The sequence below is a fragment of the Notothenia rossii genome (assembly GCF_949606895.1).
Source record: "Notothenia rossii genome assembly, chromosome: 6".
NCBI lineage: Eukaryota > Metazoa > Chordata > Actinopteri > Perciformes > Nototheniidae > Notothenia > Notothenia rossii.
Window position 1 is genome coordinate 80,102,255 of NC_136909.1, and position 19,130 is coordinate 80,121,384.

Genomic DNA, 19,130 nt, shown 5'->3' on the forward strand with positions numbered 1-19,130 from the left:
ACATCGCTCTCCCTCCCTGCCTCTCGTTAATTTGCCTGTGTTGTCTCGCTACAATCTGATGTGAGTGGCTACATCTTTCTTTGCTCATTTGACATAAACACAAATGTGATATCCTTCCTTCAACGGAAAAAGTACATTTTTAAACCCCACAGTTTGAGGTGAGAGCCCACGTTCCCATGTGTCTTGCACAGAGATGAAACACATACAAAAAATTCACTGAGCACATTTCAAGAGAAAAAAGCTCGTCCTTTTTAAAATGTTTACGTGCACGCTTCTCCTCTCTGTCCCGTGCACACCGGGTGCAAACTAAGCATCCAACCTATATCGAAACATCTTTCATCTCGGGCAGACGTGTTTCGCATGCATGTGATGTTCTTGAACATTGTTAGAGGACGTTCTTGGCCTTCACAGGAAACCCCTTTGACAACTGTGAGAAGATATTCTCCTCTGATATAAAAGCCAAAATAGACTGACAGGAAGCTTCAAACCACAAAATGAGATTTTTCTCATCAAGGACAATTATTCCTCTGGTTTATTATCACTGCAGATTGAATGTGTGTTTTAGAGTTTAACAGCAGTGTAATTTAGGGATTTTGGGCATGGAGCCTGCAGTAGTTGGCAGCCATTTTCTTTTCTCTACTAATTCTAGTTGGACACAGTCTGCCCTTGACTTGAATGCAAAGCAGAACTTGGTTTTTCTTCTTTTCACAACATGAGGGAACTATAGATAACGTGCACAGAGATGTTGATTTAAATCCACACTGGGGTTTTCCGCGCTTATCTTACTATCGTGTTTGACTTTTACAGAGCGCAGTTTCACTCTGATATCTAAACTAACAAATACTTTATTTTCTCAAAGGCACGAGACATTTTAAAGTCAAATAATGTGCGGTTTGCATTTAGAATATGTTGGTACTTTTCACACCAATTCCTACAGGTATATTTTACTGTAATACTTCAAGCAGCCTCCTAAGCTTTCCACTGGTGATGTTTATGACCTAAATATCCAAAATGCCCGTATCCTCACAAACTTTGCTATTGGCTAATATGGAGTCCAAACTATAGCACTCCACGGTTTAAACATTGCCAGTGAGGGTATAAGTTGTCCTACTCACTCTGTTTGAAGCCGAGGAAGGGGATCCTCTCTATGGCGTGTCTCTTTCTTTCATGTACTTGTAGAGCTCGACTAAGAACGCTTGCTCCTCCGCTCGGCTCTCCTCCGATGTTTCCTCCTCGTCATTATCATCTGTCTCGTCCCTCTCCTCCTTTTCCTTTTCCCTCTCCTTCCCTCTTTCCTTCTCTTCTGCTGAGTATTTCCTGCTGAGGCTGTTGGCCTTGTGTCTGGCTGAAATCTTTCCGTTGGGTACCGTTTTACAGCTGGGTTTGACCTGAGAGAGAGAGAGAGAGAGAGAGAGAGAGAGAGAGAGAGAGAGAGAGAGAGAGAGAGAGAGAGAGAGAGAGCGAGAGAGAGCGGGAAATCAGATGAAAATGATAACCTTTTAACAGAGTGCTATTCAAATGATGTCAGACACTGTGAATGAGATGTGTCTGTGTTAAAGAAAATAAAAAGATACTTCATGTCCACAGAGACAGTCTGTCATTGATTATCAATGCAGCCGCTCTTCTTGTCATCACAGATTAGTTTGATTCTAGCTTCGAGAGAGAAATGGTAATATTGTTTTATCCGTCCAAGGTCACAGGAATAACAGCAGTGATGGATATTTCCTTCACTTTTAATATTATAACCAATGTTGGATTAAAAAAAGGTATGACGTCGTCTTGGACTTAATGGAACATTTAACACTGTATTAATAATCATGGAGAATATAATACGCAGATTATACAATCATATGAATAATTGTTATTTGTAGCCATATATCACCATATGTCGGACATTTATAAGAAGACCTTTAAGGGATCTAATCAAATAAAATAATCCCATATACAAATTGTTTCATGTTATTACACTAGACAAGTACAACTGAGTCATGTTCAGTTACAATAAGGGTGTGGTTGTCACAGAAACATTACTACATATTTTACTAGAAGTACTGTATGTGCTGTAACATTGCAGTCCTACTGTGTCTCTCAAAGTGAAATAGTTGTGGAATTAAAATACAGATGCACTACAAATATAATATGGAAAGCAGCCAGCTGGCAACACAAGGTAAGGTGTGATATGTAATAACTGCAGAGCTAGTGCACAAAAGAGGCTACGGCCCGTCCACACAGCAGCGTTAAAAAATCTTCCAAAGCTTCTCTGCCCATTTACTTTGAATGGGTTGACGTCACGTTGCCTCGCTTTTCGCCGAACTGCATTGTGGGGAAGCAAAGCGAAGATTTCCAGGATTTCCAGGATTTTCAGGATTCAAAAGTTGAGCAATGTTCAACTTTTGAAGCTGAGGTGGAAGCGTCAGCCAATCAAATCCCGTTTATGCAAATCTGACAGTACAAGCGCTAGCCAATCAAACCGCGTGTAAGCTGGGAGAGACATACCGCAGTTCATTTCCTCATATTCCAAACGAGAAATTACGGTAGCAAATCACCCGGTGCTTTACGACCAGTAACTATTTACCGGGATACAAACCGGAGGAACCAGGCATGGAGGGAGGTGGCAGAGACAGTGGGTGAAACTGGTAGGCTTTCGCCTGTTTGGGGAGTTTATATATATATATATTGCTCGCATAAAATCCCCGGGTTTTTTTGCCTTGTATGTCGGGGGCGGGATATTCATGTGATTGGTTGTTGGTCGCGTTGCTTGCAAAAAATCCCCAAGCTTTCAGACACGCCCACCTCCAAGATTTTCAAGATTTTTCTAACGCTGCTGTGTGGACGGGCCGTTACTGTTTACTGTCTAAAACTCTTGTTAAATGAATGTTATTTAACACCTCTTATCACCCTCTGACTGAAACCAGAACCCAGTTTACTCTAATTGGCTAGTTGGCTGGCTCTGTTGTGATTTGTTAACCGCTTAGAGATGTCCCGCCCCTTAACCTATGATGTACGTTCTGTCGGAGCGCTAGCCAATAGAAGCGAGGGTGTTACATTGTGATATCACTATGTTGTGGGAGTAAACAAACGTTGGGATTTTGACCTTTGCAGACCATTTACATGCGAAAAAAACTATTTACCACACGGGAAAACCCCCCAAAAGCATAATGGGGCCCCTTTAATCTTTTATTTAACTAAAATGTTATTGTTTTTATTGAATGACAATAGTTTTTTAATCTCTTGTCAAACCTCTGTTGGGTGAATTTCCTCTCAAGGATGAATATCATTTAATATTTTAATGTTGTCCTCTCTTACCTTGGTAGTAACTTTGCTTTCCGGACTGCAGAGCTCCAGCGCTGCCACGGCCGCCGACACCGGGGTGGACCCTGACGACCCTGACGACCCCTGACCCTGAGCTAGGCCTTGGGAATCCCTCCTCTGAGAGATGGACAGCTTCTTCTTCCGAGGTCGCCCCTTCAGGTTAGGCGCTGAGGGAGAGGAAACGGTGACAATGAGGATAACAATTTGGATGGAAACATGTGCGATGATCCAGCTCTGTGATTAAATCATGACGTGTTTTCACCTCTTCTTTGCCAACATTTGGTTAAATTTGACGTTTTTATCTTTTGAAATAGTATTAACAGGAAGAATAAAAGAGTTTATAGCCAGAAATGCCTGGGAAAATGTTCTGTTAGCTGAGGAGGACGGGGGCTATGACAGGAACATTAACAATCAGGGAAAGGAATTTCACAGGACCGCTAGCCTGTAGCTAATTATTTTTAAACTGGATTAGTGCAACATTGTGCTGAATGGGGTAGCAGGCTGCCAAATTGCTCCAATGTGTTAGCAAACACAATCCTTAAGTTCCCTCTCAGGCTAAAAGAGAAGCTACATTTAAATTCAGACAGATGTATTTTCAAGATTTGAGATAAGGGCGTCGCTACGTCAAGCAATTAGTAAAATACAGTAAATGACAGAGGCTGTTCAACCCACAAAACCACAGAAAGGAAAAAAACGTTTTTGCTGTGAGAATATTTGTTACATATGCCACAAAAACTGACCCCAACAACGTATATATTTTATTTTTTCTTTACAGCAGGACTGTCCCAACTGTCATCTCATCATCGCTATAATGAAGAGTTATTTAATACTAAAGCAAGTCAGATGTACAGATAATCGTGGCTTTATTTCTCTGGTTAGCTCATGTCTTAAAGCTGAACGCTGTTAATTAAAAACATATGAACCTGCCTTATAGGAGTCCTTTGTTTGAAAGACTGGTAGATATAATTGCTCAGTTCACATTACACACACAATAAAGTATTTAAGACCTCCAAGTCCTTTGTACACCCACGTTTATGTCAACCCCGCGACTGTAATGTAACTTCTTGGCAGAGTGCCTGGCATCCACGCAGCAACACAAACAGAGATAAGCTCAAAGGAGGGAGAGAAATAGAAAACAAAAACTTCAAATAATCCAAGTTCAGTCACGTATTTCACAGCGTCAACATTCTTTCTTTCCATCTGCAATGACAATTAAATCACATCCAAGGTTGTTCTGTGCCAAAAGCACTCTGTGATTATTTTTGTCGGATCAAATTCCCATCAGGAAAATGTTACAATAACACTGGAGCTGAATAAAACTAAGAGGCAGTCATTAAAAAGGGTAAAATGATCATAACTCAGCAACCTATCACTTCATGTTGTTATTTCCACAACCGCGATGCTGTGGAGAAACAGTGCAGGGAAAATTCCAAGGACATTTGTTGTGCATTTGTCATCCCCCTGGCACTAAAAAAACAAGTTTTCAACACAGCAATCTTTACTGAGAAAGCATTGGGTGTTTTCTTCCGTCAATGTTTTTCTCTTTCTGCCAGTGCTCGCTCTGCCTCTTTGATTCTGCCAATTACTCATTAATGCTGCGAAATTACATAAAGCCTATTATTTATTAATATACTTCTGAAGGGAAGGGAGAGAAACACAAGCACATACTATTCACTGGAAAGACTAATGCCACATACTGTATCGTAGCATATACAGCCTGGCAACGTTACAGCGTCTGTAGAGAACCCCATCTGTATTTAAACACAAACCAGAAATAGATGCCACATTACAATAAATGTGCTTTTCAACTAAAGTCTGGAGAAAAGTAAGTGATGACAACATGCCAGACGTGTACACTGCATATTAAAAGAACACATGCAATCACACAAAACTCAAACATTATGTGACATTTGTGAGGTTTGACTCGATGGATATTTATTCTTCAACATGTGACATCAGTTTAAACAAACGACGCAAAGGTCTGAGTGAGGTCACACTCTCAGTGCGGTTCTGTTTTTAGTCCAATCACTAACCCCCCTGACACCCTACACCGAGTTACATAGCCTGCCTGTCTGTGTACATATTTCATCAGGTTAAATACTGCTGCGTAAGAAAAATGCTGCAATTACAGCAAAACACTGCTGCATAAAACATGGTGACGCGACAGCGAGCAGTTTGACATTCATCCACTTATTGATGAAGGACAAACTTAGACAACATGAATATTACTGTAAACTGAGGTGGAAAGGTGCATTCATGTTCTTTTGTTAACAGAAAAAGGCACACAAGGTCGGGCGAGCTTTCCAGGCTGCAGAAGTTGAGCAGAAGAGCTGATCTGCTCTCCTCGATGCACAGTTGCATAAGGGAGGAGTCATCAGCTTTAGAATAACACCAAGATGGATTTTTTCTAGAATGGAAACACAGTGTTTTATAGTCTGCAACAAAACAACAAAGCCAACATCACAAGGTAATGATTTTACAGCACCCAGGGAGATGTGGTATTTTTACCACTCTGTGGGCATTGAGTGTTTTTGTCAATGTACAAAAGAAAAGACAATTTAAGTATACAAGATACTTCCCTCTATAATCCAAAAATGGGCACAATAGTCCTGCACCAAAATTCGACTTCTGACCAAGCTGCCAAATAGTTTAGCTTCTCACTGAGTTACTTATTCCTTAGTCTGTCGTTGACATGTCTTGGAGATGAGCCGTGAAGTGACAGGAAGACTCTTTATACACACACACACACACACACACACACACACACACACACACACACACACACACACACACACACACACACACACACACACACACACACACACACACACACACACACACACACACACACACACACACACACACACACACACACACACACACACACACACACACACACACACACACACACACACACACACACACACACACACACACACACACACACACACACACACACACACACACACACACACACACACACACAGGTAAGGGGTGTTTCCATGGGGTCTGAATCCATCACGTCTCGTCACAGAGCACAAACCCCAGAGTCACGAAAGTCACAGCGACGTCAGCAGCAAGATGCAGAGCCCGACTACTCGATCCCTGAACGCTCGCAGCGGTTAACAGCTTTACAACCCGACTTTGTCTCATAATTCCCCCCTCCTCAGATTCAATTAAATACAGCCCTAACACCTCTGTTTCACTGCCATTCACTTGATGTCAATGATAATGAAAAACTCATTAGAGGCGGCTCAGGAAGGGTTCTGACGCTTCTATGCATCAACAGCGAGGAGCCACAGGGAAACACAACAAAATGGCCTGATTGATTGAGAGGCTGCTGGGAACCGAGAGACATATCAAGCCGGCTGGAGAATTTAACTGATGGATGCCTCGGTTGATAACGCTCTCTCAAAATTGACTGAGAAAAAAAAGCTCAATATTTACATGTGTTCATTAAACGATTGTCTCTTTGAAAGTGGGGCGGTTGCACGAGTCCTCTTTGAATCAGATGGACTGATTACTGCTCTAATGGTGCGCATAGTTTTTGTATTTAATTGGCAAATGGAAATCAAAGAAGTACTTGTATTTAATAAGTTCAGCAGTCATCTCATCCTTTCATTTGGAAGTTTGGAAAATGACTGAAATAATCTGTCGCAACTACAGATGGTGTGCAGTGGTTTCTTATTTTTAGCCACACTAGCGGTTTGGGTTAAGAGACGGTAATTTTGGTTGTTTGGTCGCTCCACCACTTTGGCCAAACTGAAATATCAGGCTGCTGCAACGTTTTGTAAAAATATTCATATTTCCTCATAACATGTTCTGACTTTGTTGATTCCCTGACTTTTGCTTGAGTAACAACATGAGGTAGTTCGAGAGAGTTTGGTTCAGATATTCATGTTTCTTTAGATATAAACAGTTATCTGGATATACTCCGACAACTCAGTATAAGGTCTTTATTTACGTATTAATAATAAACAAAAAGGTTTTCCAGGTATATTTCAGGTGTCATTTTTGTCTAGTGCTAGTAGGAACTTATATCAGGCTAATATGCTAATCTAAAATAGTTAACATGTTAGCATTTAAGTCAAAACTCAACCGGTGCAGCCCCGCAGAGCTGCTCGCATGCTCATATTCTTGTTAAATTGTAAAAAATTAAGGACAGCAGGGACTGATATTTAGCATCGTCTCAGTAATCAAATTATGTAAATTAGTCTGTTAATCGTTTAATGGGAATTCGTAAAGGTCAGGCTGAAATAAATCGCTTATAAAGTTAAGTGTAAAAGTTACTAATGACAGAAAACATCATATTATAAAACCTGCTGAGCTATTCAAAAAACCCATTTATTCAATCAGGAGTATTTCAAATAGGATCATCTAAGAGTTGTTCTCCTCTTTTCAGAACTGATCTATCTATCTGCCCTTTCCAGATGAAACCCCCACTCAAAGTCTTAATTCAGCAGTTGAACTTCAACTTCCTCTCTCTATAATGAGGTCCAAGTTCAGGCTGAGAGGTGAGGAAGGAGGAGGGTGAGTGAGTATGACTACAACAAGTGGAAGGTGAAAAACATGTTTTGACATACTTTGTGCAAATTCACTAAGGCCTGACACCCCCTGGGCAATTATCAGATAAACTCGCTGCCAAAGGTAACATTCATGTTGCAATACGGTGCCTTGTCGGTACAGTATGACCCTGAGGACATAAAAGAATCCAAAACAATACAGTACATATGTTTTTAATCAAACTATTTTTTATATGTCAACAAGTTGAGTCTCACCGAGGATACAAATGAAAGAGGTAGGAGGCCAAAAGGGCAGGAAAATAAAATAATTCTGTGAATAAATGTTGAAACACATATTTAGAGCAAATAAAGTATTAATAACCTTTAAGCAGCACAGAGATATTGACAAGTAGAGTTACAATCCACACTGTTTTAATCAATACGAACTCCTCAAGAGACAGTCAATTCAAAAGCTGTCCTTAATGAGTTACATGGTAAAAGGGCAGATTACTTAAATGATTTTTAGCCAAACACAGTGTAAAATCTTCTGTAAGACATAATACGAGTCAGACCACGTGACCAAAGCTGTTTCCACGCAGGTGAGGTGAACCCTCCCCTGGGACGGTTGTTTGAATGAAACTCTACCTGGGAATACGCCCACGCAGAGACAAAAAAAAAAAAAAAAGGTCACTCAGTTCTAGCGTACAGGGTTACAGTGGTGGAAATTTACAGCCAGTCATAAAACATTAGGCACCGTGACGGACGCTTTTTTAAACTCTCGGAGCAGATGCATTTTCATGTATGGAAAAAAAAAAAAGGTTCTGGTAATGAAACATTACTGCAGCTTAAAAAAAGGGAACATTGGAGTTGGAAAACAGAAGCAGAGTTTCAAATTAGATTGAAACCGGAAAAAAAAAGCACTGATAGACTATGATTCATGAGATGCTACATGTGATTCATAAGGAACAATAACAGCTGCTAGAATACAAAAAGAAGAAATGCAATCGAACAAAGAAAGAAGGAAAATCAAGATACAAAACCGCTCTCAACATACAGACTTTAATCTATAGAGCAGCAGAGCTTTAAACGTTCGATCAGTGGAGAGATATTACACTTTGGTGGAACATTTTAACTCCACTGGAGGCACCGTGATGTGACAAGGGAGCTCCAAAGCAGCAAGGCAGCAGTACCAGAGAGAATAAGAAAAAGGAAGCGATGACTGATGCCTCCGCCGGCAGTGACAGGCGACGGCGCGTCTTCGCGATACATCAGAGAGCTCAGAGGCCGGAGAGATTTCAAGAGTTTCTGATCAAGGACGCCTTGTTTCTGTTTTCTGACCACAGCTTTGGGGAGACAACTGGAAATCAAGTTTCTGTGTTTTAATGGTTCTCTCTCACGCTCCTCTCGGAGTAAATATTGTGTCTGGTGTTTTCTAGGTTTATTGAGCTCGGATCACAAAGTTTTCTTGCACAAAATATCAAGAAAACAAGATGGAATCTGTATCAGCTGAACACAATATATAACCTACCAACTTCATGTGTTACTAGAATTGAATTGCCATGATATGAATAGTAGGTTAGAGAACGGAGTTCAATCATCTATGTTGTATTTAATGATGAAATCCAAAGGTGGGGTAGGTACTTTTGGAGAAACCAGCTTGAGTGCGCTAGAATTTGAAAATACACAACCGGAGAAAATCTGCCACTTCCTTACAGAGCCCCTCCTCCAACACACACGAACGTGCACATGACCAATGAGGGCACGAGATAAGTTTGTGCACAGATGGAAGGCTGACAGGCAGGTAGGCCATCCAGTTACTTTAGCCGGGCCGGCTCAGATGATTGGTCGTGCTTTTTACAGCGCCACGGCTTCCACAGATGAAATGTTTTTATGGATTTGTTGTCAAAGCACTTCAGATATTCATTGCTATCGGGATGTTAAGAGCATTCCATGGAATATAACAAAAAGTGTATCTCGAGCCGGTTTCTCAAACTTACCTACCCCACCTTGAAGGGATATTTGATTATTTTCTCAATACTTCTGACAATAACAGCATTGCACTCGTTGCCTTATTTCCAGAGATTCAGGAAACAGGAATCTGGTAAAACATTTAAAAATGGGTCAAGCATCAAACCCTTTAAAAATAACCTTAGATTTTACATTAATAAGAGATTTTTACAAGCGAAAATACCTACTTTATTCCAAACTCAGAAAGCTTTCCTTATTTCCTAAATCTCCACAACTGACAACTCTGCAACTGTGGCAAGTGCAAAGACATGTTCAGGTCTTTCCACATTAATATCACAAATGTAGCTCACATTTATAATCATTTTTGTTAGATTTAAGCAAGACGCCAGGACACATCATTTTTGGTATTTGCTATTCTCCAGGTGAACAGCTCCCAGGAGAGATTTTTGACCTCTATCAGTGCTGTTGAGCTGTAATTTCACGAGTCTTTCCTCATGTTGTTTTACCATGCATAAACACGAGGATGCACACAGGGGACTACAGGTGGCAGTAACGTGCCAGGAAATGGATCAATGTCTCAACAAAGGCAAGGAAGAAGAAGACTAGAAGCTAGTCAACATGGATGTAAACAAAGGCAGGATTTGATGAATCTGAAAAGAAACAACGAGAGACTAGCAGAGAGCATTAAGCACTTCCTCCTCTCTATCATGTTAGTGCTGACTGTGTCCACCTTCATTTTTAATGCACTAATATCAAACATTTCTGACGGGCTCATAATTCTCACTTTGTCACGTCTGACAGTTATTCCTCTGTTCCTGTGCTCGAGGCACGTTTCCGAGCACAGTCATCTGAGACACGCTGACAGCACACAAAAAACAATCAAATGAACGGTAATACTTCAAGTAACTCTATCACTGCAATCATCAGAAATTACACAATGCTCCCACAGTGAGACAGAGCGTGTGGGTGGACCGAGTACACTGTTTTTATTAATCATCAAAACCTCCGTAGGTTGATAGATGAAGTGCTAATTAATTCCTCATGATTATACAGAGGCAGATCATCATTAATAAACTGCATAACATTTCACAGACGAGTACAGTGTTACATATTAGTTCAACCTCAGGGGGTTTAAACTCAATAACACTGAGATATATGTGTTATTTTATGTTTTTACGCCCGTGAAGGCAACACAAGAGGATATGTTTGCACCGCTGTGGCTGAGAGCTATTCTGAATTTAATGAGGAATGCATTTGGCTGGTTCTTAGGCATGACAATAGATACTGGTTACTGTTATTACACAAACACAGCCTCACCTTGCAATATAACAGAGAGACGAGCGAGGGAAGAGAGCGGTAACAGAATCACAGAGACAGACAAATGGGGGGGAAAGCGGTAAACACCAGCGAGCACTGAGAACGACAATTTAAATATTTCACCGGTTTTCAGAGTCAGTGTATTGTTGGAGAGAACACATGTGTAAGGAAGTATTTTCCAAACTACTAACACATACAAACACTGTAAACAAGGTTATGCGCCTGAGTGCAGGGAAAGGATTAGTCCGGCTTGTTTCTAAAGAGCTCTAAGAACTGCCCCCCCGAGGTGCAGCTCCTCCGCATACCTTCATCCACTTAGCACATATTATAATGATATTTGTTGGCTTTGCATATCTCCTCGACTTAATTTGCTCAGGTTGTGAAATATCTGATATTTTTCTACCTCAATAGATTCTTATGTCACTTATGCACTGTAACTTTTATTATTGTATGTTGTATTATTCTTTTTAAGCTTGTTTTATTTGTATTCTCTTGGGTTTTAAATGTACTTTTTGAATTGCCTTGTGTTGAAATCATAGACTGTATATTGAAATGTGCTCTATCGATAAACTTGCCTATCGTATTGATGCCTCACGTTTTAAAATTACATTTAAAAACAGCAGTATTTTTTTAAAGGTAAATAAGCTCCAAATATAAGACCAATGCATAACCTTTTGTTTTTGCATAGATACGGAGCGACATCTCCATTACATGCTCAGGGAAATATCTGTCTCTGAAGTTGCTAAATGCTACAACACGTTAGCCTCCTTCCTGCTATAAAGTGTGTCAGCTGTTTGCCGCCGAGCAGGTGAACAGGAAGAGGAAAACAGCTGCTTCTTGAAACTAGGTTAATAACAATGGTTAGAGTAAAAGAAAACAGTTAAGTTGTGTGTAGTAAAAACACGTTGAATGACGGTAAAATGCCACGGGAGCTTTTGCTGGGTATTAATAATCATCTCTGTGAATTTGTCACTACTCCATTTGACATAGTAACAATGAGCACAGTTGAACAAATGTAATTGATTATCTGTGGATTATACACAAAATATCATAGACCTCTATTGTCTTGGGATGGAAACAGATACCTTTAAACTAATTAAACACACACTATCCCCATGGTTAGAAACCACTAGTAAGCAAATACGCTCCTTGGATCAAACTGTCTAATAAAAACGAATGTGTTCAGTATGGATGTAATTGTATCGGCTCTTAAAGACTTGTTAGATCTTCTGGCTCGAGGAGATTTCCCCCAGATCTCCTCTCCTCTGACATCCTCTTCCACTCAGTTTCCCAGACCCATCATTACCTACACAAACAGTGCATTATATCAGCGACAGTCTGTTTTTATTTCCCTCAAAGCCCATTTCCTTTAGCCGTGTGACTGACAGCTGTGTGTGAGCATGCATCATTATCTCCTTCACAGAGCCTGTCTGTAGTGTAGCCTGTGGCAGACCTCAGTCTCGCAGTCTAAGAAATGACTTCGCTTTCCACGATGCGCCACGCTTTCTGCATCTGCAGGTGCGCCAGCCACACATTAAATGAGCCAATGGGATGTAGGTAAGCTGTTTGTCCCGCGCATCTGGAACTACATGCATGTCAAATCAGGTACTAATAAGTTCATTAGATTCAGCTGGCGGAAGACGAGGCATAATGAAAGACAGTGCTGTGTTCCTGTTCCTGGAAACAGGGGTCATTGCGGTCAATAAACCGTATGAGGCAAAATGAATATTAAAAAATAAATGTAAAATGCATCATTATAGAGGACTGGAAGCACAAACATGTACTGGCTGTTTTCATATTCTAAAAACACGAGACACTATCTTTTCTTTGTCCAATTAACTTCTTATATTATGATTTAATGTACTGTACCTATACACAGGCGCAGTCAAACATTAGGAGGAATACTAATGCACTTCCATCTTTCATTTGAGTTTGCTTGAGGATTAAAATGCCGGTCATGTCTTAAGTTTAAGTCTGAGGTTTCAGTCTGCTAATAAGATCCACAATACAGCGTCTATGCTAATGCCTGGGTAGATACTGCGCAGTAGATAAATCATGTTTATAGATTGATGTCCTCCTCTATGGCCTCTGTGAAAATAGCAGGATTGCTTCCAATTGCATCTAAATATGAGCTTTATGCATGCAAACACGCTGCATAATAAAATACTGCGTGCATGGAAATGGAATAAAGAGTCTCGCTTGGCGTTTTAAACTACAGCCCACCACACTGCCGCTATTATCTGCTGTTTATATTATAATATGTGACAATGCTGTAAAAAAAAGAACGCCGCTTCTTTGTGTTAATCCTGACAATGTGTCAAGTATAAATCCAGCGGCACCGGGAGGGACACATCAATTCAAAGTGAAATCAATTCTATTCCCCTCCTTCCTCCGCCTCTTTCTTATTTTCTTTATTTCTCCCACTCTCCTGCTATCTATTTCTCGTTCCTTCTCTCTAACAACTATGTGAGCGGCAGTAAATGTAATTACAAAAGGGTGGGGTTGAGGGGAAAGTGTGTGTATGGGAGGGGGGGGAGGTGATTGCTATGCATGCACAACAAAACGTTAAACATTAAAAAGCTATTATCAGAAAAGGGAACGTTTTGGCAGATATATGGCGGAGGGCAGCTCCCGCCATATGTTTGTTGAGACGGGGACAACAAGTCAGGTAGTAATTATCAATCATCATCAGGAGAAACTGTCAAAACGCTAGGATGGGCACGCTCTGACTAGCGTTGCCATGGAGACAAGCCCACATCTCAGCAAGTGTGTGTTTACCAGGAAATTAAAAATACTCTCCCATATTTTAATCACCCATTTATTATATGGTGTAAATGGTTTATTTTAGTTTATTCAACTTAGAGCACAGTTAAATTGAATATGTGTGTTTGTAAGTGTGTGTGTACATGTGTGTGTACTTTACGGATTTACTGCCAAACCAAACTAGGGAGAGATTTTTCAGGGATAAAGTTGAGAATAATTTTGGTTGTGGTTTATGGTTTTTGGTTTTACACCCATTTCCTTGCCTTCTGGATCAGGCATGTTAGGGGTTACAATTAGCAGATGGTATGTAAATGGAACATTCTCACCATAATAATATTAAGATAAACGTGTGTTTGTGTACATACATAATGTGTTTGGCATTTCTGAGACCATACTGTTGCTGTCGTACACAGACTCTCCATTCAGACTGTCCCTGTTAATATTCCTCCCAAACTACAGAGGCTTTGTCAGTTTTAATTTTACATATTCCTCTTTTGCATGAACTACTTTTACATACGCCAGATGCTTTCAAATCAAATTTCACTCCTTGCTATTCAAAGGAGTGATACTATTTTGAGAACAGTGCGCATTAAGTGTGACTCTTTACAGATTCACACATGAGGAATGTATCTGGAACGTTTCCAAATGTTTCTAACGACAATGTTGCTTTCAGATGACAATACATTTTCCGTGTGACCTCAATCCATTTCCCTTCCAGGATTCAGGATTATTTTCACTTAAAACGCGCTCTGGAAATTAAATATATAAGCAAGTAAACATGAAAGCAATTTAGAGGGGAAATGGTGTAAGTGCTGTATGAATTTTGCTGCTTTATTATGGCAGTAATTTGGAGGAAAAAAAGGGTTGTGTTCTTAATTCATTATTTGTGCGCCGTTGTGCATGCTCCCCCTGGGGAGAAGCAACATTACTCTTTCATCAGATCAAATGAAGCGAAGCCGTGCCGTTCCAGGAAGAGCCAATTAAACTGTTCAAAGAAGTTTATTATTGCGACGGATTATGAAATCATTCTCATCAGATTCATTGGGGTGTGTGTTTCGGCAGGGGTGTGAATGTGTGTACTTTACCACTGCGCAAACTCATAAAAAAAAAGGCTGTCGACTCAAGCTTTCCATTTGCAGAGTAAATAGAAAATTATGGAACGAAGTCACAGTGTCACATGTTTTACAAGATAATTAAAAAAAAACTTAATTTATAGTCAGAATAAGCTGTAATTATGGGGAGGAAATACTTTTTTACTGCTTTTTGTTCACTCTGTTAGCCTCATGTGATCGCCTCATGATGGTACCCTTGCCTGTTAAGTACTTATTAACACACATAACATTCGAGACATGGCTGGGTTTAAGCTTAACCCAGATCCACTGACTGACACTCACACTGAGGAATGCAATGACCTCTGACCCCCAGGAACTTCATAATATCACCCAGCATTTAGCTCAAACCACACACACAAGAGAACAACTCTTTGACTAAAATCCAACAACGAACAATATCTTTCTCTGTGTGTATTTACTCCGATAATCTAATCTTTGCAGTCAAGAAAAAATAAACAAAAGCACTCCAACACAAAACAGGCTGTACATATCCGACAAGTAAACAAGTCACTTTAGCTTGTGCGTGCTTGTGCCCAAAGTCTTGGAAGTAGCTCTTAATGACTATTGTTCCGGGGAAAGGACATCTAATTTTTCAAAGAAATGTTAGGAGCACACAGAGGGACTGTCCCAAATACACACTCCAAATGTAAAAACTAGGCAAAGTTACATAATGTGGAGGATTTGGTGAAAAAAAAAAAACGGGATAACCTTCAAACACTTCCACATCATTGATACTGACAGACTGCAGCAACAACCCAGTAGGACCGCAGCTTTAAAAATACAGTATTTCAATTTGGCTTTTAGAGAGAGAAAGGGAGAGGGAGGGACTATTGGGGGGGAGAGAGAGAGGGGAGGGGGAGATGAAAGGGAGCAGTGGATAAGCTTCAAGGCTTATCCTATTCATTACTAGAGGAAAAAAAATAAATCACAGCATCGACCTATAAATAAATGAATGCCAGGATAAACACGAGGCCCATGCATCAATAAAACATATGTATTCTAATAGATCACGCTCTAGTTACACTAGATGGGATTGAGTCCGCCAATGAGCCCAATCATAAGGACTATCATTTTTGAGAAGCTACACAGCATTAAGCCAGGGTGATTATAAATAATCGTCATTCTCATAACAAAATGGGCCAATGCATACTTGTATCCTTCCTTGTTTATGGGGTGAATTTAATTGTATTTTATTCCGATGATCTAGAAATAACGTGAACAAAACAAGCCTTCCTTGGCTTTTCAGTAGTTGCGTATTCCGAGAAATAGCACTTTTTATGATAAATGTTTAAAGCAGTTGCCAGTAGTGAACCTGTAGGCGTTTTTTCCCCCCACCAAAAAAAAAAAAGTCTGAGTCATATTGAAAGAAGAAAACCTGAAAAACATCCACCACAATCACTTAATCCTCACTTTGCTGCAGTCATGTAAAAGCGGGGTTACAATGATTTTTGACGTCACTCAAATTACACCAGCTCCTTTAGGGAATAACAAGCAGCAACAAGTCTGTACCTGCAGACATGTGAAAGCTGCTCGACACTTAACCCAGAAACGCTTGAGCTGCTCCTACACAGGCCTCACAGGCAGAGACTTTGTAAACAGCGTCTACAGTTACACTGATGATGAGTCAGAATCCAGGTTGCAACATGCTGCTCCGTCATTTTTATTACGGACATTCAGGAGGTGTAGCACAACTCACATCTGGCATTTGGTGAAAATATGACTCTCAATGTGCCGTGCTCTCCAGCTCCACCATGTCTCTTTATCATGTAAATCATAATCTTGCTTGATTTAAAACATGCTCGCCAACAGTGGCTCTTCCACGTTTGACAAGTGTATTAATGGGATAATCATCCGAGCCATTATGAATGAGGTCAGGCCGGCATGGTCAGTTCGAGTGTAAAGTAATTAATAACATGCCGCCGCGGTTTAGCAGAGTTTTAAATTACAAAACTGCTTTGAAAACAAAAAATTTCACACGTTGGTCGATATTTTTATCTCCTTGCCTGATAATGATCTGTCAAGTCATTTCAAGCCGTAGTCGGGGATCACTTTGTGACTTTTAGGGAGCTATGTTTCCCACCAAATCACTCTTACACAATACACTCTTTTGATTCATTTCATATATTGTACTTTGTAGTGAAAATAAACGTGCCGAAATACACTTTTTAAAAAAAGTACTTTAAATGATCACTCACAGAGAAGGTTTGAGACAAGGTCATTGATGTTAACATCTTGTGATAGTTGCAAGCAGTAGCAAGTCTAAAAACTCTTTGGTGGTGCGTTCAAGGACACTACGTCATCCAATGTTTGAAAACACATTCTTTTATCGTTAATGTTTTGACTACCCTGAAGGAAAAACCACACATTGACTAAGGTTACTGTGAATTTGATGGTGGCTTTCATTAGAAACGGTTCCTGTTTGGCAGATAACTCTCACATCTAGGATTTCTGAGTTTCTGCAAATGCAGCAAGAGAATTCAAAACACTCACAGCTGCAATAACAGGTGATGATGGTGTGATAATGAAAAGGTGACTAAGTTTCCACTGTGATGGATCACCGATATAAAGAGATTAGATGTGACTGCAAACAGATTTTCACACTGTAGAGAAAATATCATCCTGAAAGATATGAAATTGCTGAAATAAAAAAGTATTCAATGTCTTCAGTTTGGTTTCAATAGAAAATGAAATGTGTAAATGCTATTTCCTGTACTTAACATGATTATATAAATCCTGCTTTCGAAATGATCTAATCTTATTAAAAGGAAAACACAGAAATGCTTCATACATTGTCCCTCCTTGAAATCATATGATACTGTGTTACATAAAAAAAGCTTTCTCCTTTCCTGCCGTATCTAATATTTGATTTCTGAATGATCAATCAAAGTGTCTTTTAAGAAGAATATAGATTTTTATAAAATGTCTAAAGAATATTGTTTGTTTTGAAATATGCTGAGGAGGATGCGACATATTTTCAGCCTACAGTAGTGACTGCCTCTGAGGCATATATCTGCATATCAGAGGATACAGAACATGTAGCCTGAGAGGCAAAACCCAGGGCAAAGTCAAATAGCAAATCACTCACTGCTGCTCCTGAGCTTATAGCTGTTAGCGCTCAGTTACATATAATTAAAAGCCACTTTCATACGTGCATCAACACCTGACTGCTCTCATCTGGACTCTGACTGCGGACCATTTGAATTGGTTTTAGTTAGGAAATAAAACTGAGACTGGTAAAGTGGGTGAGACAAAAATAGGAAGACTTGTTGCTATAAGTGAAGGAGTAAACATGTGTGTGCTTACTTCCTCTAGTAGTCAATAATCATTGACCAGCTCTGCTCTCTGTGAAACCTTTGCTCTGTAAATAACACGTACAGACTTCTGAAAAGCTTCCTGCCAGATGCTTATTTATCTCTGCGCTGTTTGCTAAAAATAGATAAGCAGCAATGCAAGGCGATATGTGTAGAGCTCGGGTGTTGCTGCTGATGACATAATAGGGATAATCAGCAACATTGTGCCTTATTCAGCCCAAGAGTCCTGCTAATGCTGCTGGTGCCAATGGAAGCGAGTGCTTTTAGTTAGCATAGCGCTGCGGCATCAATTCTGCCTGTGCATACCATAAATAATAAAGCAATAAATAAAACACATCCTGCTCATCGTATTTTAAGCCTAGTCACATTGCATGGCACGTTAATGAATGCTGTGTATAACCCTATATCATTCATATAATATGCATCGTTCACTCCTTGTATAAACATCCTTTTACAGATAAGTAAGGATATGACTATGTAGTGTTTGCGTAGGCTTCCAGCAGATGCTCTCTTTACTGTCATGGAGTCCATGTGCACTTTTCTCCTCTAAATGTCTCCTCTATGGCCTCTGTATACCATCGACATATGGACGATGAAAAATTCATGGGCTGGTGGTTAACACAAATCAGCAGAGGAGATGGGAAAACATGAGCTTAGCAAGCAGTCTGCCTATTACATTAACAGACTGTCATGGGACGATATTGGCGAATGCATATTACATCTAATCTGATCCCATGTTTACAGAGCGAGCGAGAAAGTGGTTCAAGTTGTGGAAACAATGACATCATGCTGTACGTTCCTCTGGCGACCCAACCCAATCAGGGAAGCAGGAATGAATGTTTTTA

General features: G+C 40.1%; 1 protein-coding gene across 1 annotated transcript in view; it reads right to left on the reverse strand.

Moving 5' to 3' along the window:
* arid5b (AT-rich interaction domain 5B) overlaps positions 1-19,130 on the reverse strand; it is a 79,421-nt gene that overhangs the window by 18,522 nt on the left and 41,769 nt on the right. Inside the window, 3 exon segments of the mRNA XM_079690385.1 lie at positions 1,116-1,151; positions 1,154-1,388; positions 3,307-3,479. Coding sequence (XP_079546511.1) covers positions 1,116-1,151; positions 1,154-1,388; positions 3,307-3,479 — 444 coding nt within the window.